The 23,578-nt window shown below is 44.2% G+C and overlaps 1 protein-coding gene across 1 annotated transcript in view; it reads left to right on the top strand.

Annotated features, from left to right (window-relative positions):
* The window catches only part of SMCHD1 (structural maintenance of chromosomes flexible hinge domain containing 1), a 1,054,086-nt gene that overhangs the window by 559,607 nt on the left and 470,901 nt on the right, over positions 1 to 23,578 (top strand). Inside the window, exons 22-23 of the mRNA XM_082259552.1 lie at positions 12,156 to 12,252; positions 13,379 to 13,451. Coding sequence (XP_082115678.1) covers positions 12,156 to 12,252; positions 13,379 to 13,451 — 170 coding nt within the window. The remainder of the gene's footprint in view (positions 1 to 12,155; positions 12,253 to 13,378; positions 13,452 to 23,578) is intronic.

Genomic DNA, 23,578 nt, shown 5'->3' with positions numbered 1-23,578 from the left:
ACAGTACCATAGTTTGTTGACTCTATAACTTTCCTACAGACTAAATGTATACAGTACAGTGATTTGGGTTATTTTCACCAAAGAAATGTAGCAGAATACATTTTGGCCTTAACCACTTACCGCAAAGTGACGTAGGGGTACGTTGGCAAACTTTGCGGTGTTATACCGGGGTGATGCCTCTAGCTAGAGGCACCATCCCGGTACCATGGTTTAGAGCCGGCGGTCGGCTTTCCGTCTGTAATGACTGATGCGGCTTGGGAGCTGCTCAATCCTTGCCCGGGTGAGCGGGAGGGGACGCCCTCCCTTCCGCGGCTTTGCCCGGGTATCCCGGGTCACCGGGAGACCCGAGCAACCAGCCGGCGCGTCCTCCAGCTGGATGGAGTCCCAATCAAAGCCGGAAGCGGCTTCCATCGGGTCTCCGATGACGTAACCCGGAGGTGGCGTCCATGACTTCACGTCCGGGTTACTCTGCTGCATAAGGCGGCAGATTTAAAAAACGGATGTATTAAAAAATGCAGTTTTCGGTGTTTTGAATACATGGAAGTGTAGTGGAGGGGTCTAGGGTCTTTTAGACCTTCGATCCCTCCATAAAGAGTACCTGTCACTGCATATTGGTGTCACAAGGGATGTTTACATTGCTTGTGACAGCAAAAAAAGTGATCAGATTTTTTTTTTTTTAAAAACCTGTGATAAAGTTAAAAAAATAAATAAAAAAAAATAGGGGAAATAAATAAATAATTTTAGCAGCCCCTGTCACCGTTAGCTCGCACTTGAAAGAAAACGTATACGGAAATCGAGCCGCGAATGAAATCGCTGTTCAAACCACACATGTGAGGTATCGTCGCGATCGCCAGAGCGTGACCAATAGTTAAAAAAAAAAGGACTACACTCTAACTCTAAACTGGTAACCATTAAAAGATTTTAAAGCGTCGCCTATTGAGATTTCTATTGACCGTAGTTTGTCGCCATTCCACAGGTGTGCACAATTTTAAACCGTAACATGTTGGGTATCTATTTACTCAGTGTGACATCATCTTTAACAATATACAAAAAAATGGGCTATCTTTACTGTTTAGTTTTTTTTAAATGCAGTGAAATTTGATTTTTAAAATGGCGTTTTAAAGGCCGCTGCGCAAATACCGCGTGACAAAAAATATTGCAATGACCGCCATTTTATTCTCCAGAGTCTTTGCTAAAAAAATATATATAATGTTTGGGGATTCGAAGTAGTTTTCTAGGAAAAAATACTGTTTTAAACTTGTAAACAAAAAGTGTCCGAAATAGGCCTGGGGCTTAAGTGGTTAATTTATGAAGAAAGATTATTTATATTCAAAATTTTATAACAGAAACAACAAAAAACACGTTTTGTTTTTTTATTCAAAATTTTCAATCTTTTTTCATTTTTTTAGCAAATAATAAAAAACCCAGTAGTGATTAAATACCACCAAAAAGCTTGACTTGTGTGAACAAAATGCAAAAAATGTTGTTTGATTACAGTGTTGCATGATCATGCAATTATCATTCAAATTGCGACAGCGCTGATAGCTGAAAATTGGCCTGGACAGAAAGGGGGAGTCAAGGTCTTACCTTGCCATCCTGTTGGCAGCCATCTTGGACATGTGCAGACTGCTGTCTTTTATAAACTCTGTTTGCATCATCACTTGTCTGCTGCCTGGGCGTCGCTCAGTGATGAGGTTGCACACCTGACTATATATATATATATATATATATATATATATATATCACCTGATGGCCTTCAGACCTTGCCCTTGTGTTTGTGCTCCAAGGTGCATTACTGCTAGCAGTCCTCTGGTCTCTGTGATTTCTCCGTGCATGACTTGGCTTGGCTGATGACCTTCCTGGCTCTTGATTCCTTATCGGCAGAGGACCTCGCATCAGACAACGACCCAGCTTTGGCAGACTATCTGCTTCTGGACTCTATCTCGGTTTGGATGACTACCTGTTCCTGAACTTGACCCCAGCTGTTCTTGATTTTGCTCCTCTCTCTTGCTGTGCGATTATTATTGTTGCTTCATTTTACTTGCATCTTCGTGTGGTCTGGTTTCCTGGCACCCGGACAGTGGGTAAAAGTAAAAATAAAACTTATGTGGCCCATGGTCAAAAACCTACAGAAATATCAGAATATTTGAAAAAAATGTTGTAGTATGAAAGGGACTTGTGAGAGATAGAGTACATGAATAGAATGATGTAGAAAATGTTTATTTTGCATGTTTTTGGTATGCAGTAAAGAGTATGGAGAAAAGGTATAAATGATTAAAGAGCTTTAAAAAAAAAAAAAAAAACAGAAAACAAAATGAAGGAACACTATCATTTAAACGTTACAAGGAATATAACAGAATATGTAAAAAAGAAATCAATTCCACAAAAATTCAAAACAAGGATCCCGGTGTTCTGGTAAATCATAAGCTTAAAGCAGACTTCCACCCAAAAGTGGAACCTCTGCTTATCTGATTCATCTCCACCCCCCCTCTGGTGCCACTTTTGGCACCTTTCAGGGGGAGCGGGTACTTGTTTTTGACGGGTACCCTGTCCCGTTTTCGCGGGACCTTGCCTCGGCGAGGTACGTCACCAGTTTGGGTTCCTTCCTCCTTCCCTTCCTGCTGGGCCAGTAAGGGAGTGCAGCGTGCTTTGCACATGCGCAGTAAGGGCAAGGCTTCACTGTCGGGTTCCCTTACCGGCAATGGCAGTGGCAGCACCCGACAGCCAATGGAAACATCAACTGGGGTGCCGACATCGCTGGATTCCAGGACAGGTAAGTGTTCTAATATTAAAAGTCAGCAGCTACAATGCTGCTGACTTTTAATCTTTTTGGGGGGGGGGGGGGGGGAACTCCGCTTTAATATTAGCATGCAATGCCAAGCAGCAGTTTCCAAAGCGAGCAAAATCCTTTCTTGTATTATAATGTATGGACTGCAGAGCGAGAGAGAGACATAACTTTGTCCTTCTACTAATTATTAGTAAGACCTAATTTGGAGTAGACAGTTAGGTTTTGGACACCAATTCAAAAAAATATTATTGGGGAACTGGAGAAAGTGCAGAGAATAGCACCCAAGCTTATAAGAGGCATGGAGGAGCTCATCTATGGAGAGGGTTTAGAGGAACTGAATTTATTCTCTCTTGAGAAGAGGAGATTATGGGGGGATATAATCAACATGCATGAATACAGAAGTGGTCCATGTAGTGAACTCAGTATAGAGTTATTCACCTTAGGGTTATCACAGAGGACAAGGGGACACTTTTTACGTCTGGAGGAAAAGAGATTAAATCTCCAAATACAGAAAGGCTTCTACATAGTAAGAGCTGTGAAAATATGGAATAGACTCCCTCAAGAGCTGGTTCTGGCAAGTTCAGTAGATTGTTTAAAAAAAAAAAAAAAAAAAAAGTCTGGATTTTTCCCTAAATGTACTTAATATAATTGGATACTAATCTCTATAGGTAAAGTTGATCCAAGGAACATCTAAATACCTGTTTGGCGAACACCCAAACCCCCCCCCAGCTGGAGCAAATTTGATCATGCTTTTTACCACGTGTTTTTTCTTTGTTGATTGAACTGGAAGAACTTTTTTTTTTAACCAGATTAACTATGTAATACAAAGACTCGCCATATGACAGCTTGGCATGACTAGCATAAAAGGTAGATTAGGCGAGTCTTTCTACCATCCCAGGTTAATGCCCATAAATGGCAATTTAAGGCTGGGTCGAAGTTCCCAAGTTTCAGTATTTTGAGGTTTCCCTAAAAGCGTATTTTGAAGAATTAAAGCTGGGCTCTATATCTCTTACAGGAGAGCCTCTATCTGTAAGGATAAATAGGGAGCATATGGTTTAACCTTTTACAAACTTCCTCTTCCCGGGGTCTTCTATGTGAGCCCGTAAAGCTTAGCCATTACAAGGCATAATATCCAGTAGAAAAGTTCAGCCAGAAGAAACACAAATCTACTACTGGTGTATTTATATTTAAATTTCAATTTCTTTGCATTGTTTTGCATGTTATTGGGGAAGGGGTAAATCCAATAGAGACTGCTCTCCCAAATAGGGAAAAACCTACAGGAAAAGAAGCCCTCCAGCAACTCCTGAAGAAAACCAAGAATCTCACATTACGCAAAAATGGACATTCAGTTATCAATGCTCGTAGGTGTTGGCATATGCAGGCACTATTTAACATCTTTGTGTCTGACAGTATGATACCGTTACTAGGTCATTATAGGAATTTTGACTAGGATCTAGATGTAGCTGTAGTTATAACAGGTGAGGATGCCTGTAGGAGCAGGCATTTGAGGTAGATTTCAGTACCCAAAGGCATTTTTCCTAAAATACCCCATACCATGAGAGACCAAAGGTCCATATTTGAGAACCCAGTCCTACGTATGAGCAAGGCTAAGGTTCCCTGGCCAATGGATCATTTAAGGAGGGTCAAGGTGGGCTCCTGCTTGTTGGTTCTCCATGTAGCTGCTGTGGAATAGGTCCGGAGTTACATATTAGCTTTAAGTCAGTCCAATCAGGGCTCTTGAAAGCTGAAAAGTTAGTTGGAGTTAATTTGGATTGTTTGGGATATTAGTCTCAGTTAAAGAAAATTTGACGTAAAAAAGGAATAGCCCCAGGAATAGGTACTACAGCATTGTCTAGTGGGTTTTCTCCTCATCGAAAAGGGTCCTTTAGAAAGATTCAGAATTTTTATCTGCCCTGTCAAACTGGAGAGCATCCTTATTCAAGGCTCTATGCATTATTTCTTCTTTTAGGGTGAAGAAATGGACCCAACACAAGAAATCTCTAGGTTGGGGACTTTCTCCAATAAGCTTTCAAAGATACTTGCCACTGTGGCTCTCAAATCACCTACAGTTGTAGCTTCAGGGATACTCTGTATCTTCATGTTGTTCCATGTATAGCAGTTTTCAAGATTGTCGTGCTGTAAATTGAGGAGTCTCAGTTGTTGTATAGGGCTTCCAGACTGGAAACCTGTTGGAAAATTGGGTCCTTATCTGATGTTAACATAGAGATCCTGTTCTCCAGGCTGGGTAATGTTCCCCTATTTTTGTATGCTATTACAAAGATATGTTTTTATCCTAGCAGATATACTGTAGATTCCATATTTTGCTATGTAGGGAGAGAAAGCAAGATGGTAGACATCTCTGCAATGTGAGAACAAGGCCTAAGGCACAAGTGTCAAACTGGCAGCCCTCCAGCTGTTGTTGAACTACAAGTCCCAAAAAGGCATTGCAAGGCTGACAGTTACCAGCATGACTCCCACAGGCAGAGGCATGATAAGACTTGTAGTACCTTATGTACCTTTTGTTATAGAGAATAAGATGTCTGAGCTGGGGCTAGAGGGCGTGTTATCCTGAGCAGCTGAGTGGACACTGGAGAGGCTTACCTCAGAGGGTGAAGGAGATCTTGGAGGTATGTTATACGTAAGGAAAAGTTCTGTTGTCTGTCCTAGAAGCCTACCGTTTGCACCTTGGTGGCTCCATGCCCAAGAGGGTTAAGGCAGTGCTGGAAAACAATGGTGGCCACACAAAATATTGACACTTTGGGCCCAATTTGGACATTGTCACTTAGGGATGTAGTCACTTTTGTTGTCAGTTATTTTGAGTTTACAGCAAATTTACACTGTTATACAAGCTGTACACTCACTATTTTACATTGTAGCAAAGTGTTATTTCTTCAGTGTTGTCCCATGAGAAGATATAATAAAATATTTACAAAAACGTGAGGGGTGTACTCACTCTATATATATATATATATATATATATATATATATATATATATATATAGTTTACATTCCTTGTGACAGCAATACAAGTGATCTACATTTTTTTTTTTTTTAAAGGACAGTGTAAAAAAATAAAATATGAAAAAATAATTTAAAGTGCCCCAATCCCTCTGTGCTTAGGCACAGAAGCGAACGCATAAGTAAGTTGCGCCCGAAAATATAAACAGTCTTCAAACCACACATGTGAGTGTTAAAGCGAGAGCAATAATTCTAGCACTACAACTTCTCTGTAACTCTAAAATCATAACCCTGAAAAATTATTAAAGCATTGCCTATGGAGATTTTTAAGTACCGTATTCTGTCGCCATTCCACGAGCGTGCACAATTTTAAAACATGACATGTTAGGTATCTATTTGCTCAGGGTAGGATCATATTTTGCAATAAAAAAAATATTGAGCTAACTTCAGTTTTTTGTTTTGTTTATTTCATGAATGTGTATTTCTTCCAAAAAAAATTGTGTTTGAAGACCGCTGCGCAAACACAGTGCGACATAAAATATTTAGGCCGCAATTTTATTCTCTAGGGTCTCTGCTAAATTATGTATATATAATGTATGGGGGTTCTAAGTAATTTTCTAGCAAAAAATACAGATATTACCTTGTAAGCAACAACTGTCAGAAAAAGGCTTAGGCTCCAAGGGGTTAAGACCGCTCAGGGGATAATTCATTTCTCTAGGGCTTGCTGTTTTGAATCCCCTCTACTCATGGTAGTTACACAAGCTAGAACCCCAACTACCCCGTTTTGCCATGATATATCCTTTCAGGCATTAGGCCTAATGCACCCTTTTCACTGCTGCAGTTTGTGTACTTGCCTGTTCTGGCTAAGACTGCTGGTCTTCCCTCTCCTTCCATGGCCCTGACCTTTTTGTGGTGTGACTTGTGGCCAAGTGGTATCAAAAAAGGTTGCAATCTACTTTTCCCAGGTTTTCTTGAGTGTTCCCCTTCTTCTCCACCTATGGATTTTTAGCAGCTTTGGCACTTGCCTGCCTTGCTCAGTCATCCTCCTTATTCTATCAATAATTGACAGCCTGGGCTGTTCGTTTTGTGATATCTTTACCTCTTAGATATTCCAAAGTTCTCTAGTTAGTGCATTGGATGTCCCCATTACATCTCCATTCAGTCAGGCTACTCAAATACTCTTTTGTAAAACGGCTCCACCCAGTGAGCTAATAGAAGACTTCATAGTAAATTTTCTACTCATTCCTTATATACTTTGACCTGGCCATGCATACAGCTTTTCAGTTAGAACCCTGTATGCTCTGGTCACCTTTATACACTCTCTTCTTCTCTCTCAAGACTTTGTATTTCTTGTGCAACCTTCTACTACAGATTACTCCTCCTTGTCACCTGTTAGGACTCCTTCAGGAACGTGGGGCCTCCCTGAGCTCTATCTTTCTAAATAGAAGGGATTGCCTTTTTGGGGGGACCTCTATAAGATCCAATTCTCCTTCTGTTCATCAGCTGTGGTAACCTTTCCTTGGACTCCTGCTCCACTTGGAGATGCTGTAGCGTGTAGACCTGTTTTCTTCCTACTTACATGTTTCTTGTTGTCCTTTAAAACATACATTTCCCTTCCATGTCCTGCCTTTTTTCCTGTGGGCCGTTGTTGCTGTTTAGCTGTATTGCTCACCCCCTGATTATTGCTTGGGGCATTTCATTGTCTATAAATCGATTTTGTGTCCTGTACCGTATGATAAAAATGAGGGATTTTGACATACATTTGTATTCTGTATCTTGGAGTACAGTACAGGTCATAGGTCCTTCTCTTCTCTGTGATTTTCTTTTTTTCTTGATAACAAAACTGGAGCGTTACGGGGTGGGCAGGTTTTATATGGGGAAACTAAGAGGCAGACCCAGTGAAGCTTTTGCCAGTGGCCAATCACTTGAAAGTAGCTGAAAGAAATCTGGTCTATGAATAGATTCCTAAAGTCTTGTACTATACTCCAAGGTACAGAATTTAATGATACCTCAAATTATTTTGCTTAAATATTTTTCACATTTTTATATGACACTGAGAACATAAACAAAATGAATGGAAAGCAAAAGGAAAAAAAAAAATATTAGTAATGTCAAATAAAAAACAAAAGAAAGAAAAATATTCGTTAAAGGGAAGGAGTTGTGTGGATCGATATATGATTTATATGGTAAAAAAAGGAAGCAATACATTGTACCATTGTATTAATGACACTTGCAGACTATCTGCAAATCTCATTTTACACAGAAGCAGCTACATTTTCACAGCAGGAACAGGGGGAGAAGAGCTAAATGTAAGAGATAGGTTCTAAAATCCTTTGAAGTTTTTTTAGGACGCATCTCCTATGTTATTGGTACAAAGCTTGTTCTAGTCCAAAGTATCTCCAATGGTTAATATTACTGTAAGTTTGTCAAATGCAGTATATTAGTAAGGTAATTGTTTTGGACAAAAAAAGTTTATTATGATAGATATATATATATATATATATATATATATATATATATATATACACAGTGCATTGCAAAAGTATTTGCCCCAATTGAACTTTTTGACCTTTTGCCACATTTCAGGCTTCAAACATAAAGATATAAAACTGTAATTTTTTGTGAAGAATCAGCAAGTGGGACACAATCATGAAGTGGAACAAGATTTATTGGATATTTCAAACTTTGTTAACAAATAAAAAACTGAAAAATTGGACGTGCAAAATTATTCAGCCCCTTTACTTTCAGTGCAGAAAACTCTCTCCAGAAGTTCATTGAGGATCTCTGAATGATCCAATGTTGACCTAAATGACTAATGATGATAAATATAATCCACCTGTGTGTAATCAAGTCTCCGTATAAATGCACCTGCACTGTGATAGTCTAAGAGGTCCGTTTAAAGCGCAGAGAGCATCATGAAGAACAAAGAACACACCAGGCAGGTCCGAGATACTGTTGTGGAGAAGTTTAAAGCCGGATTTGGATACAAAAAGATTTCCCAAGCTTTAAACATCCCAAAGAGCACTGAGCAAGCGATAATATTGAAATGGAAGGAGTATCAGACCATTGCAAATCTACGAAGACCTGGCCGTCCCTCTAAACTTTCAGCTCATACAAGGAGAAGACTGATCAGAGATGCAACCAAGAGGCCCATGATCACTCTGGATGAACTGCAGAGATCTACAGCTGAGGTGGGAGACTCTGTCCATAGTACAACCATCAGTCGTATACTGCACAAATCTGGCCTTTATAGAAGAGTAGCAAGAAGAAAGCCATTTCTTAAAGATATCTATAAAAAGTGTCGTTTAAAGTTTGCCACAAGCCACCTGGGAGACACACCAAACATGTGGAAGAAGGTGCTAATGGTCAGATGAAACCAAAATCGAACTTTTTGGTAACAATGCAAAACGTTATGATTGGCGTAAAAGCAACACAGCTCATCACCCTGAACACACCATCCCCACTGTCAAACATGGTGGTGGCAGCATCATGGTTTGGGCCTGCTTTTCTTCAGCAGGGACAGGGAAGATGGTTAAAATTGATGGGAAGATGGACGAAGCCAAATACAGGACCATTCTGGAAGAAAACCTGATGGAGTCTTCAAAAGACCTGAGACTGGGATGGAGATTTCAACAACAAGACAATGATCCAAAACATAAAGCAAAATCTACAATGGAATGGTTCACAAATAAACATATCCAGGTGTTAGAATGGCCAAGTCAAAGTCCAGACCTGAATCCAATCGAGAATCTGTGGAAAAAACTGAAAACTGTTGTTCACAAACGCTCTCCATCCAACCTCACTGAGCTCGAGCTGTGCAAAACTGATACAGACATACCCCAAGCGACTTACAGCTGTAATCACAGCAAAAGGTGGCGCTACAAAAGTATTAACTTAAGGGGGCTGAATAATTTTGCACGCCCAATTTTTCAGTTTTTTATTTGTTAAAAAAGTTTGAAATATCCAATAAATCTTGTTCCACTTCATGATTGTGTCCCACTTGTTGATTCTTCACAAAAAATGACAGTTTTATATCTTTATGTTTGAAGCCTGAAATGTGGCAAAAGGTCGAAAAATTCAAGGGGGCCAAATACTTTCGCAATGCACTGTGTGTGTATATTATTTGTTTTACTATACACTCTCTGGCCACTTTATTATGTACTAGTATTGGGTTGGACCCCCTTTTGCCTTCAGAACTGCCTTAATTCTTTGCGGCATAGATTCAACAAAAAGTGCCTTGGTGCCCTTTATAGAAGTGAAAACGTGCTACATAGCATGTTTGCACTTTATAAAGGGCACCAAGGCACTTTTTAATGAGTTTTTTCAGCAAAGAAATTTGTTGGTAGTAGTGTCGCCTCACACCAACGAACCAATTTGATTGAAGCATACTACCTAAATTGATGGCGACGCTACATTAATTTTTATAAGAGGACAGGTGCCAAATTTTAAAATTTTCCATAGATTTAACAAGGTGTTGGAAACCATCCTCAGAAATTTTAGTCTATATCGACATGGTAGCGGCACACAGTTGTTGCAGATTTGTCGGCTGCACATCCATGATGCGAATCTCCTGTTCTACCACATCCCCAAGGTGCTCTATTGGATTAAGATCTGGTGACTGTGGAAGCCATTGGAGTACAGTGATTTCATTGTCATGTTCAAGAAATCTGTTTGAGATGATTTGAGCTTTGTAACATGGTGCATTATCCTGCTGGAAGGAGCCATCAGAAGATGGGTATACTGTAGTCATAAAGGGATGGACATGGTCAACAACAATACTCAGGCCGTGATGTTTAACCACTTGCCGACCGCCGCACGACTATCTACGGCGGCGGTCAGCCCCTCACAGGCAAAGTGACGTAGGTCTACGTCGCTCGTCTGTGAGGGTTTAGGGAGCGAGCGCGCGCCGCCGGAGGCGCGCTCCCGCGTGGTCACGGACCCCCCCGCGCGTGTGACCGGCGGACCCGATCGCCGCCGGCCACTCTGCGATCGGCGGGGGAGAGGGAGAAAGTCAGGCAGCTTGTGTAAACAAGCTGCCTGTCATTCTCCTCTCTGTATGAGAGATGATCACATGGATCTACTATGTAGATCCGTTGATCACTCTGCATACAGTTGAAGCCACAGCCAATCACAGTTAGAATCACGCCCCTAGGGACACACACAGCCCCTCCCTCTCAAATAAAGTTAACCCCTTCACTACCAGTGTATTTTTACAGTAACAGTGCATATGTATAGCACTGATTACTGTAGAAATGTCACTGGTAACCCCAAAAGTGTCAAAAATGTCAGTCAAGGGTCCGATCTGTCCGCCGCAATGTCGCAGTACCGCAAAAAAAATCGCAGATCGCCGCCATTACGCGTTAAAAAAAAAAACAACAAAAATGACAAAAATCTTTCCCTTTGTTAGTAAACGCAATAACTTTTGCGCAAACCAATCAAAATACGCTTTTTGCGATTTTTTTTACCAAACATAGGTAGCATAAAACAAATTGGCCGAAAATATTAAAAAATTTTGATTTTTACATTTTTTTTTGGGGGAATTTCATATAAAAAAAAGGGAAAAATATTGCTATTTTTGCAAAATTGACGCTCTTTTTTTGTTTATAGCGCGTGATCAAAAAATCGCACAGGTGATCAAATACCGCCAAAAGAAAGCTTTGTTTGTGGGAAAAAAAGGACGCCAAATTCGTTTAGGTACAGCGTCGCACGACCGCGCAATTGTCCGTTAAAGTCACGCAGTGCCGAATCGCAAAATAGCCTCTGGTCGTTTAGCAGCCAAATCCTCCGGGGCTTAAGTGGTTAAACGATGCCCAATTGGTACTATGGGGCCCAAAATGTGCCAAGTAAATATTACTTACACCATCACCACCAGCCTGAACCGTTGATACAAGGCAGGATGGATCCATACTTTCATGTTGTTTATGCCAAATTCGGACCCTATCATCTGAATGTCGCAGCTGAAATCGAGACCCATCGGACCAGGCAACGTTTTTCCAATCTTCTATATTCTAATTTTGGTGAGCCTGTGTGAATTGTAGCCTCAGTTTCCAGTTCTTTGCTGACAGGAGTGGCACCCAGTGTTGTCTTCTGCTGCTGTGGTCCACCTGCTTCAAGGTTCAAGGTCGTCTTCACTACGTCTAGATGCCTAAATGCACATAGTTGCTGCCATGTGATTGGCAGATTAGCAATTTGTGTTACCAAGCAATTGAACAGGTGTACCTAATAGAGTGGGACAGTGAGTGTATGTGGCCTTAGAGGTATGCCGTAAATATCACTTTTATATTTCAAAATGTTTGACTTGTTTGTCAGTTTCTCTGTTATAAACACAACTGCTTTTTACACATTATGTTGTAGAAGTATCAGCAATTTACAAAAACTGTATAACGCAATATATTTTTTACTTACGTAGTGGTCTTACTCTGCATTATGAAGAGCTAAACAAAATACATCCTCTGATAATAAAAGGAGTGAGTGGCAGAGGGCTAGTGAACAACTGCCAGGGCAAGGTAACTGTTATTTTACAATTTACATTATGCATTATGTTTTAGGTTTCTGCATTGTAATACCTCATCCACAATTTGCATTTGCCATAAATACAGCAGCTCCCAGGGGTGCAATTGCCAGGGTTAGTGTTGATTGAGAGCTTGTTTATATGCAGTATAACACACTGGAGAAGATCTACTACAACTGGTCCACATAGAATCTGGTGCAGCCGTGCATAGTAACCAATCGGATTCTAGGTTTTATTGCCAATACTTAATTGAAGAAGCTGATTGGTTTAGAGCAGTGAAAGCCTTCATTATTATTAAAATAATAATCATATTTCAAAATATGTAATGGGCAAAGCTGGGGGCATGCAGGACTTCTCTGCTGAACAAGCCACCATGTGCATGTTGCAGTGTATATGTCAGCTTTCAGGTATGTTTCAAATACATGAGAAGGTTCTTAGGTGTGGGAAAAGGCTCTAGTAGGTCTCCAGACCATAAAAGAAAAGTGTGGGATTAAAAAAAAAAAAAAAAAAACCTGAAAAAAATAATTATACTCAAGTGGAAGCCGCATCAATCTGAAGCTGCATGTGTCCCTCACAACCTCTAAGACCAAGACCAAGGACTTCATTGATTGACAGCCACTGGCTCTCTGCTCTGCCCCTCCAGCACTCATTGGAGCGCCGGGCTGTGGAGGGTGTGGGAGCTGCTGGCTCAGGCTAAGTAGTACGAAGCTGAGCCAGCTGCTGGATCTCTCCACAATCAGGACTGGCTGAGTGATGGACTTTAGTTCACTGTCGGCTGATTCTGGGTCACAGAAGTGCAGTAGTAAGTGCACTCCTGTGACCCACAGGAGAAGTAAGCCAAAAGAGCGGTGGCCCTACTTCTTTAATTTTCAGTGTAACGTGGCCATTAAACATAAAGTTTGTAGATTATTCAGATCTCAATATTCATATCTGTGTTCCTGGAGGAGAAATTTGTACCCTTTTCCCAACAGCCCTAATCATTGTGTAACAAAGCATTAAGCATGGACCCAAAGGTTTATTTCACTTAATGTATTTTTCTTTGACATTGTCAGTGCATGTTTTTACATGCCATTTTAATTATATAATTGTAATATGCTAATATAGTACATCTTTGTTAATAGAATTTCATGCTGAAAGTTACACTGCCTGGCTTAAAAGAAGATACTCAAACTGTAAATATTAAGGTGTTTCCAGGTATGTATATTTTGGTACTTTTTTGTTGCCCAACGTATTGAACTTTTACTAGACTAAACCAATTAATCTGATTTACAGCATTATCTATTGTTTACTCAACTTTCACTTCTGAATCAATTTTGTAAAAATGATAGTGGGAATTTTTGTATAGATTCAATCTTCTCTATCGTTCATTGACGGACAAAGTTCTCTCTGATTCATATCAGTAGGGTTATACTGCCCCCTACACTAGGCAGGAAAAAGTTCTGGCTACGCCTATGGGCAGTCCTGGAGGGTACACCCTCTCTCTTTCTGCATAGGATGTCAGTTTTTATCTGCCTAGTCAGGAGTAAGGATCTAGTTCCTTGCTGGGATCTCTGGTACTGGCATATAAAGTATTTTTTTTATGTAGAATTTTTTTAGCTAGCCTTTTTTTTCTCCGGAACTTTTTTTCCTGTGAGATCTTCAAGCAATTATGCCGGGCTGGGCGACAGACTGGACCCCCATATCCAGTGGTCACCCCAGTCTGGCCAGCGAGCGCTTGCAGGCCTTAGCTCCACGCTGGGTCGGCCGCGACATAGTCCCACTGGACAGGGACTGGCCCAGCGAGTTAAACGTGTCGCCAGGACGCACACGACAGGGTCTAGACTGATGTCGCAGCGTTCCTATTTGGCCGACAGCCCCCCTACTCCGGTGGCGTGGGGTCCTGTCAAGAGATGGCGCCCGTCTGTGTTCCCGGTATGGTGAGTAAATGTTCCCCCCCTTCCCTGGCGGATTTTGGGGTGCACGGGGGCCCTCTCCCTGGGATGGTCGGACCCTTGCACTCCTTTGTTTCCCTCTGTCCTATTGTGACCCCCCTTCTGTCCACCCCCCCTACCCCACCCCCCAAATGGGGGACTGTTTGGGCCTACCTGAGGCTGGGGCCTAGTGTGCAGGCCGCATGGGGGGCGGGCGAGTATGCGCTGTCCATGGTTCTGAATGATCATGCGGGGAGGGGGCCTTGCTAGGGCGTTTGGGGGGTCCCCCAAAGGGCCCCGAATACCGCGATTTTCGGTCTGCTTCTATGGAGGCGGCCATATTGGCACACCCATTTTCTGCCATTTTGCTGGAGATTTTTTTGCTGTGAAGGCCAGTTGCAGTGCCTGAAGGACAGTGAGTCTTGAGGGTGGTCTCTCCCTCTCTTTGGGGGTCCGTTAGCGCGTGCCTGACCTCCGGGGGGGGGGGGGGCGCTGTAGCGCCGTGTTAAAAAAAATGTAATTTTTTCATTTTTTTTTTTTTTAAAGTTGCTGGCGGGTTTCTCAGGTTCAGTATGGACCCTGCAGGCCATTTTTTCCCACCTGACCCCCTCATTGTGGCCGCAGGGCCTTCCGGATCTCCACTATTCATCTATGCCTTTTCGGCAGTTCGGGACTCATTTGGGCCCGGGGTGGTGGTGGCAGGTGCGCTAAAACGTTTCTCCACCTACCCCTGTCTCTGGCTCAGGTGCCGCAGGCGTGGGCCTGACTTGGGCCTCCCTGCCAGGTCTGTTACCTTGCGCCCTGTCTCCTCTGATGATGAGGATGACATTTCCACCTCCCCTGCTGCGACAGGCGCTGGTGGAAGCACTGGCTGTTTTCGGTATGTGGCACCCTGCCATTTGGGGGTCGCAGCGGTAGCTGCGCCTAGGGCGTAGGTGGCATCTGTCAGTCACATGCCACCCGGAGCTGCTCATTTTGTTGGCTGCTCATGTAGGAGTGGAACCGTCTGAGACGTTCCCCTGGGGTGTCTAAGCGGCCGTTAGCCGTTGCCCTTTTGGGGGAGTCTCTGGTACAGAGGACTGTTTCCGCCTTTGGTGAACGTACGGTCTCTAGCTGAATGGGACTACCGTTGTTCCGGTGGAGGAATCCCCGTCCTTTAAGGACTTAGGGGATAGGGTGGCGCGGGCTGTGGCCTGCGCTCTGTGCTGCCTGGCATAGCTGCACTGGGAACAGTGTTCATGTTTGCCCTTGCCACACAGACTCTGCCTGATGGGCGGAGTCCCAACACCGCAATTTGGGGTGGGGCATGTCCCTCTTGCTCTGGGGGAGCTGTTGGACCAGCTGGCGCAGGGGCTGCATTTTGTTTGCGATGCCGCGCTGGTAGAGGCTCCCTTGTATAACACCTTTGTCGTTTTTGGCGGTGGTTGACCGGAGTCTACCTGACCGGAGTGTTGGTCTGCGGATCAAACTTCTAAGAAGGTCTTTATGGATCTCCCTTTTCAGGGGGATCGCCTGTTTGGCGCTGCCCTGGATGACACAGGCTTTTAGGGGTGAGGGCCTGCGTCGCAGTCGGGGTTCCTCCCTTTTGGCTCGCAAACAGTTTCTTCGTCCCTTAGGGACAGTCGATGTTGCAAAGTCCTTCCAGACTTCTGCGTGGGTTCCAGACGACCCTGGTCTGGCATACATGGGTTTGGTTTTTTCCAGACCTGCTGACAAGGCTTACGTTGCCTGAAGGTGCTTCCTCTCCCATCTAGGGGGTCGAGGACCTGCGGCTGGCCCGGATCCCAGGCTGACTGGGTTCAGGAGGTCATGCTGTCCAGTTGCAAGATCGAGTTTCGATCCGGTTATTTCCGGCAAGGTTTTTTCCCTTCCAATGTGCGGCTGTCTCGGGATCACTTACAGGCGCTCTGTGGGGCAGTTCAGGCTCTGGTTCAACAAGCTGGACCTACTTGGCTTTGGTTCCTTGCAGATCACAAATTCCAATTGGTTCGTACGTGGCTTCTCTACATAAGGGGGCTTCCTGGCCTCCATAGACATCAAGCTGCCTACCTTCACGTCCCGTTATGTTCTGGACAGCAACGGGTTCTCCGTTTTTTGCACTGGGGAAGGATCTCTTGGTTTGTGGCGTTACCCTTTGGTCTCGCTTATGCTGCTAGGGTCTTCACGACGGTGTTGGCTTCGGTCCTAGTGCTGTTGCGGCAGCGGGGCGTTTCGGCCCTGGTTTCCTGGCCGCTCTGCTTCTCCGTTTTGGAGTCCCCTATGGTGCTGACAACAAAGTTGGTTGTCACCGTGGGAACTCTGGTGGAGTTCAGGTGGGTTCTGAACCTTCAGAAATCATCCCTGGTCCTTTCCATGAGACTGGATTTTCTGAGTCTGACTTTGGACTTATCCTCGGTCAGGGTGTTTCTCCCTCCGGGGTCAAAACTCTTGGCACTTTAGACTGCCGTCGACTGTTGCTGTTCTGCACCTGGTCTTCTCTTTGGACCTGCATGCGAGTTCTGGGACTGATGGTGTTGTTTTTCAAGATGGTCCCTTTTGCTCAATCCCTTTGGGGATCCCCCAGGAGGCACTCCTTCTTGAAGGCGACTGGAATCCAAACTCTCTGGACTTGGGGATCCGGCTGGGCCGGGTGCCCAGTGAGTCTTGCTCGGGAATCCTTCCTCCCCGTCTACTGGACAGTTGTCACCACGGATGCAAGCTTGTCCGGGTGGGGAGGAGTCCTTGGCAGGGTTTCTGCTTCGGGAGTATGGTTCCTGGAGGATCCAGGTTACCGCTTAAGATCCTGGGGCTGAGAGCGTTCCAGCTTTGTCTAGTTCACTGGATCGGGCACCTGCAGCTGTCCGGTGCACTTTCAATTGACTATGCTGTGACCGCGGCTTGTGTCATTCCCCATGGGGGCACCATAAGTGTTCTTGCTGCCTTGGAAGTGATGTTTCTTCATTGGGCAGAGCGCCTTGTTCCGGCTCTATCCGCTGTTCCCTTTCCAGGGGGGAAAAAACACAATTGGTAGGCGGTTTGCCTCAGTCCACTGGCCCTGGATGCAGGGCAATGGTCCCTTCATCCGGAAGTCATTCCAGCAGTTGTGCCTTCGTTTGGGGGCACTCCGGACGTGGGCCTGTTGGAATTGCATCTACAGGATAGTGCAGAGGTCGTGGCCCGCTCCCGGGACCCTCTGGCGGGTGCAATGGTGGCCTCATGGGCTCTGTCATGGGCAATAACATTCGCTAGGTTCAACATGTTCAATGCTGAGATGTTTGGTGCAAGGCTGACGCTGGAATGGTCATGCGAGAGTGCTCGCGGATGGGCCGAGGTCAGTGTCAGCTGCTGTCTGCCTTTCCTCCTCTCCTGTTGCTGCCAAGAATCATTCGCAGGATCGAGGCGGTAGGATTTCGGTCATTCTCGTGGCTCCGGACTTACCTCGCCGAGCTTGGTACGCCGACCTGGTCAGGCTTGCTGCTCCTTGGGTTTTCTACTATCCGGGGCCGATCTCCCATCCGGCTTTGTGTTTGACGGCTTGCAGGCTTGGCTGTTGTAAGCCAGGTGTCAAAGGATGCGGGGTTGTCTGCTTCGGTGATTCCCACCCTGCGTAAAGCGTGGGAAGCGTCTTCTATGATGATTTTTTTCATCATATGAGAAAGTCGCGTATTGCGTGGTGTGTCTTCTTGGGCTCCCCCTCTCTCTTGCTCAGTGGCCAGATCTTGGCTTCCTTCAACAGGGGAATTGATCAAAAGCTGGCCTTGAGTACTGTCAAGGGTCAGGTTTCGGCTTTGATAATTTTTATTCCACAGGCCGTTGGCCGCCTGTTCCCTGGTGCGTAACTTTTTCCAGGTGGTGCGACCTCCGTCGCCAACTGTAGATCTTGGTTGGTGCAGTCGGTTCTTCCAAACCCACCTTTGCGAGTATCGTGGGTATCCCCTGCTTACCTTATTGTAGAAGATGGCCTTGGTTGCTGTCACTCTGCACACGGGGTGTCAGCACTGGCGACATTGTCCTGTCATTCTCCCTATATGTTGGTTCATGGGGCCAGGTGGTACTTCGTCCGGATCCATTTTTCCCTCCGAAGGTAGTTTCTAGTGTTTACTTGCACGGGGCTATTGTGTTGCCATCTTGTGTCCTGAGCCCCCTCATCCTACAGAATGTGCGCTGCATACCCTGGATGGAGTTTGGCACTCGAGGGGTACTTGGCGACTACTGAGTCTTGCCCTCGTCAGGTTCGCTCTCTGTGCTCACGGATGGCCCAAGGACAGGGCTGCCTGTGTCTGCTGCGACTATTTCCAGGTGAATCGGTCAGTCGGTGGTGCAGGCTTCTTTATTTATGGGTCAGGTCCTACCTTTCCCTGTTCGGCGCTTTCTACTTGGGCGCCTAGTGCTTCCTGGGCTTTTTGTTATACAGGCATCTGTGCTTCAGGTTGTAAGACGACTACCTGGTCGTTTGTTCACACCTTTGCTACGTTTTATGAGGTGGATGTGCTGGCATCTACAGATGCCTCTTTTCGGCCGCAAGGTTTTTTGCTGGCTGCTGTTTGAAGGGCTTTTGGCCTTCCTTGAGGGTGTTTACTGTTTGTTTTCAGGGTGCCTCATCTTTTGTTCTGATGATTCCTATGTTGCCTGGTTGGCACATTTTTTGCCTTGGGGACTTGTTCTTTTCTGCTGTTCCCACCCCTCATTTTATGGCACTGCTTTCGAACGTCCCTATTGATATGAATCAGAGAGAACTGCGTCCGTCAATGAACGATAGAGAAAACTGGATTTTTGACTTACCGTAAAATCCTTTTCTCTTAAGTTCATTGATGGACGCAGTACCCGCCCCTCTATTTTGAGTTGGCTTGGTGTTACTTTCTGACACTGCTTTGATACAAAACTGACATCCTATGCAGGAAGAGAGAGGGTGTACCCTCCGGGACTGCCCATAGGCGTAGCCAGAACCTTTTCCTGCCTAGTGTCCTACTCCTGTAGGGGGCAGTATAACCCTACTGATAATGAATCAGAGAGAACTGTGTCCGTCTATGAACTTAAGAGAAAAGGATTTACGGGAAGTCAAAAATCCAGTTTTTTTTTTTTTACATTTTTCTCTTAACTTTGATTGGGAGCTATAGCAGCCCACTGGTGTAATAACCCTAGGGGACTGATAATGTCCTCCTTTATTGGAATTCCCTTTGCCCAAGTCAACATCTGGACCCTCCTTAAAAACATCCTCAATGTCCTAGGGTTTGAAATAAAGTACTCTGTTAGGGGTTTGGCCATCAGCCCTCTTACTTTTGAATTGTTCAAATCCTCTTTGCCAACCAGCAACCTGAAGATCCAGGCTATTCATCTATCTCGTTCACTTAACCCCCCCCTCCTGCTCATGGATTATCCAGTGTGAGTCCAGTCTGACATTTCTACGGCTGTGGTACACATAAGCAATCAAGAAGATGCCAGGAGCCAGTAAGTAGATTAGGAGATATTACACTTTCTTCCCTGGGCAAAATTGAAAGATCCAGCTCTGTCCGCAGTTCAACTTTTAAAGTGATTCTAAGGGATCATAATAAAAAAGCAAGCATGTTGTACGTACCTGCTTTGTGTAATGTTTTTGCACAGAGCAACCTCAGTCATTCTCTTCTTGGGTTTCTTGCCACCACTTCAGGCTCCTCCCCCCTGCCGAGCTCCGACCATAGCAAGCATCTTGATATGGGGGCATGCGTGCAGGCTCGGTCCCGAGTTGCATGCTTTGTGTCCATTGAAACACAGTGTGTAGCTGGCCCCATCCACTGCTTTCTGCTCACTGGTAGTGATTGACAGCAGCAGCAGTAAATGGCTTCCACTTGTCTGTTGAGTGTGGGGAGACAGATGCTGCTCTCGTGCACAGCACTGGATTAAGATTGGGCTCAGGTAAGTATAAGTGGGGGCTGGCGGGTTGCATAGAGGAGGGTTTTTAATTTAATGCATAGAATGCATTAAGGTTAAAAAAAAAAAAAAAAAAAAAACACTTTTACCTTTAGAACCACTTTAAGTGTGAATATTTGGATGGAGAACGACTTGCCAACAAGTAAATCTAGGGGATTTGACCCTTGGCCAGCAAGTATTCCTTATGATTTTCATTGACAGTGGTTGTCTCACTCTAGACTTGGAGCAGATGGTGTATCCCTCATCTGGAAGATACCCAGGTTCCTAGCCAGTTCCAGGGACTCCTTTGTTGACTTGCCTTGACTCTCTAATTGTAGTTTTTCACTTTGAAGCTTGGCAAGTACCTAAAAAGATTATCCTGCCCACCCAGATCTGATTTTTCTTTATGCCATTGTGCATTTGCTTCTTCCAGGTCTGCTAGACCCCCAATCCATCTTTTCTCTCTGAAATTAATGGTAGAGCTTTTGAAGGGCATGTGCTGAGGTAACAGGACTCTTTGAGGCTGTCTTATGCACCATGGTCCGTGGTTGCAAGCCTTTACCTGGCCTTTTTAATGAATATGAGTCCTGCATCCTATACCCTTAGAGCTTTTTCTCTTGCATGCATTTGGTTACAGTGTGTAAGGAGATAAGCATAGCCTTCTGTTTTTTTACTGTTGTCAGTATTTCTAGGAGCAGGACTAATACTCCAGTGGTCTTTTGTACAATGGTGGGACAAAGCCTTTCCTCTTGTGTACATAATGTATACCCTTCCTATGAAAAAAAAATAGGAACTGAGAAAAGCAGTTTTTGAAAATGTAAGCCTTTACATAGTGTCTTGAAGGAGATTCTGTTGTACCTTATACACTTCTGTGCAAAGGTTTTAGGCTGGTGTGAAAAAATGCTGTAAATTTAAAAATGCGTTCAGAAATAGACATGGTAATAGATTTTTGTTATTAATTTCCAAAATGGAATGTAAATGAACAGAAGAGAAATTCAAATCAATATTTGGTGAGACCGCCCTTTGCTTTCAATATTGGCATTAACTCTTCTAGGTACACTTGCACCTAGGTTGTAAACGAACTCGGCACGTAGGTTGTTATAAACATTTTGGAGAACTAACCACAGATCTGTGGATGTACTGGAGGTTGCCTCAAATCCTTCTCTAATCCCAGACAGATTCGATGTTGGGATCAGGGCTAGGTCGGGGCCAAACCATAATTTCCAGGACTCCTTGTTCTTTACACTGAAGATAGTTTCTGATAACATTGGTTGTATGTTTTGGGGTCAGTGTCCTGCTGCAGAATAAATTGGAGGCCAATTCCCTGTTGGTATGGCATGAAGGATAAGCATCTGCCTATATTTCTAAGCATTGGGGACACCAGTGATCCTGACCAAATCCCCAACTCCATTTTCAGAAATGCAGTCCCAAACTTGCAAGGAACCTCCACAATGTTGCCTGCAGAAACTCTATATTGGACTGCTTTCCAGCCCCGTTGGTGAACAAACAGCCTCCTGCTACAGCCAAATATTTATAATTTTGACATCACTCCATAGCACCTACTGCCATTTTTTTTCACCCTGGTTCCTATGTTTTTGTGCATAGTTGAGTTGCTTAGCCTTGTTTCCTAATCAGAGGTACTGCTTTTTGACCGCAATTCTTCCATTCTTCCATTTCTGGCCAGACTTCTCCAGACAGAAGATGAGTGTACCCGGGTCCCACTGGTTTCTTCAAGTTCTGTGCTGATGGTTCTGCTGAACATTTTCTAGTGTCAACAGGAAAGAAAACATCATAAGTTTGTGTTTTCGGCCCTCAATATTGCCAATTTCCTTGTGCTTCTTCAAAAGAGCTTGAACAGTACATCCTAACACCCCAGTCTGCTTTGAAATCTTTGCCTGGGAGAGACCTTGCTGATGCAGTATAACTACCTTGTGTGGTCAATAGGGATTGACCGATTATCGGTGGGGCCGATTATCGGAGGCTGATATTCACTTTTCTCTATCGACAGACGCAGCCTCATCTCCGTGAGCTGAGTGGGTTTATGCACCTCCCATCAGGAGTAGTCTAGGCAGGAAAATTTGAATAAACACGCCCAGGGGGCTGTCCCTCTAGGCATAAACGCCCACTGCATAACCTAGCACATAAATTTGTTTCTGCCTGGAGGAGGAGTAGGACCTAGGTTTCCTGCTGGAACTCCAGTCTCAGTTTTTTATATGATTTTCAGAATTTTTTCTTTTATTTATCTTTACTCACTTGCCAGCGTTCAGGGAAGAATTTTCATCGCGATCTTCAAGCAACGATGCCGGCTGGGGCTTCACACTGGATAATCTAGATCCTTATGGTCCCCCTAGTCTGGCCTACGAGCGTGAGCAGGTTATAGTTCTGACCTAGGCCTAGCCATGACGGTGCCCTCTGGTCTGGAGGGGGACAAGCCTGCGAGTGGATGCCTCACCGGGACGCATCAAGCTGGAACGTCCTGAGTCGCTGCGTACCAATCAGCTGGCAGCACCCCCACTTTGGGTGGGAGGCAGTCTGTCCGGAGCAGAGCCCACCCGGTCCATGGTATGGTGAGTGAATGTGCCCCCCTTGCCCCTGCTGGCCTTGGGGGGATCTGGGCCCTCCACTGGGGATAATAGGATTTGTGTCTCCTAAGAGATCCCCCTGGTCTGCCCGGTACCCGGTCTGTGTGTCCTTGCCTCTCCCTGTCCCTGCAGGGGCTGTGTGCCTGGTGTGCTCTAGCGTTATTGGGGGGTCCCTGTTGTGGTTGCAAAAAAGGAAAGAACCTGCTGAGAATAGAGATGAACGACAGTAAACAGGAGAACCTTAGAATCACAATGTTGGCTGTAATATTAGGAGCCGAGGTCCCTGTTATACAATCTATAGTGGTTAAAACAGCCCTAACAGTCTGGGCAGAAATTGTAGGAAAGCTACTAGAACATGGGATGATGTGCGAATTCCCCACTCCATTGGCAGTTCTTTCGTGCTTTATCCCTAACCTTGATATAAACCTATGGTTAAGAAGTGGTGTTGATAGTTTGAAAGATTTGTATAGCGACACAGGTATCTATTAATTTGAGAGTTTGACAGATCGGTACAAAATACCACCATCAGCATTAATGAGCTATTATCAAATACGTTTGTTTTTACAGAAGAACAATCTCACTTTATATCTTAAATTACCAACTACTATGTATAAATTGTATCAAGAACCAATGACTACCTCTAATGGTATTTCAATTATCTACGATATATTGAATAAACATAATATTTACTCTAAATCCACTACTGTTTTGAAATGGGAGAGAATATTGGGGAAAGTTTTTCCCGAAATAAACTGGTTGAAAGCCTTTGATTTTACATACATCTCATCCAAATGTATCATGGGAGTTATACCAAAAAATCTTGAATTTTTGGTATTTAACTGCTATGAAATTGTCGAGATTTTATTCCTCAACATCAGCATTATGTTGGAGAGAATGCTGTGAGCAAGGATCGTTATTTCATATAATTTGGGACTGCAGATCGATTAGAGCATTTTGGTACAGA

This window comes from Pelophylax lessonae, assembly GCF_965119305.1.
Source record: "Pelophylax lessonae genome assembly, chromosome: 5".
Lineage (NCBI taxonomy): Eukaryota > Metazoa > Chordata > Amphibia > Anura > Ranidae > Pelophylax > Pelophylax lessonae.
Note: the sequence above shows the minus strand (reverse complement) of the source record. Positions and strands in the feature narration are given on the sequence as shown.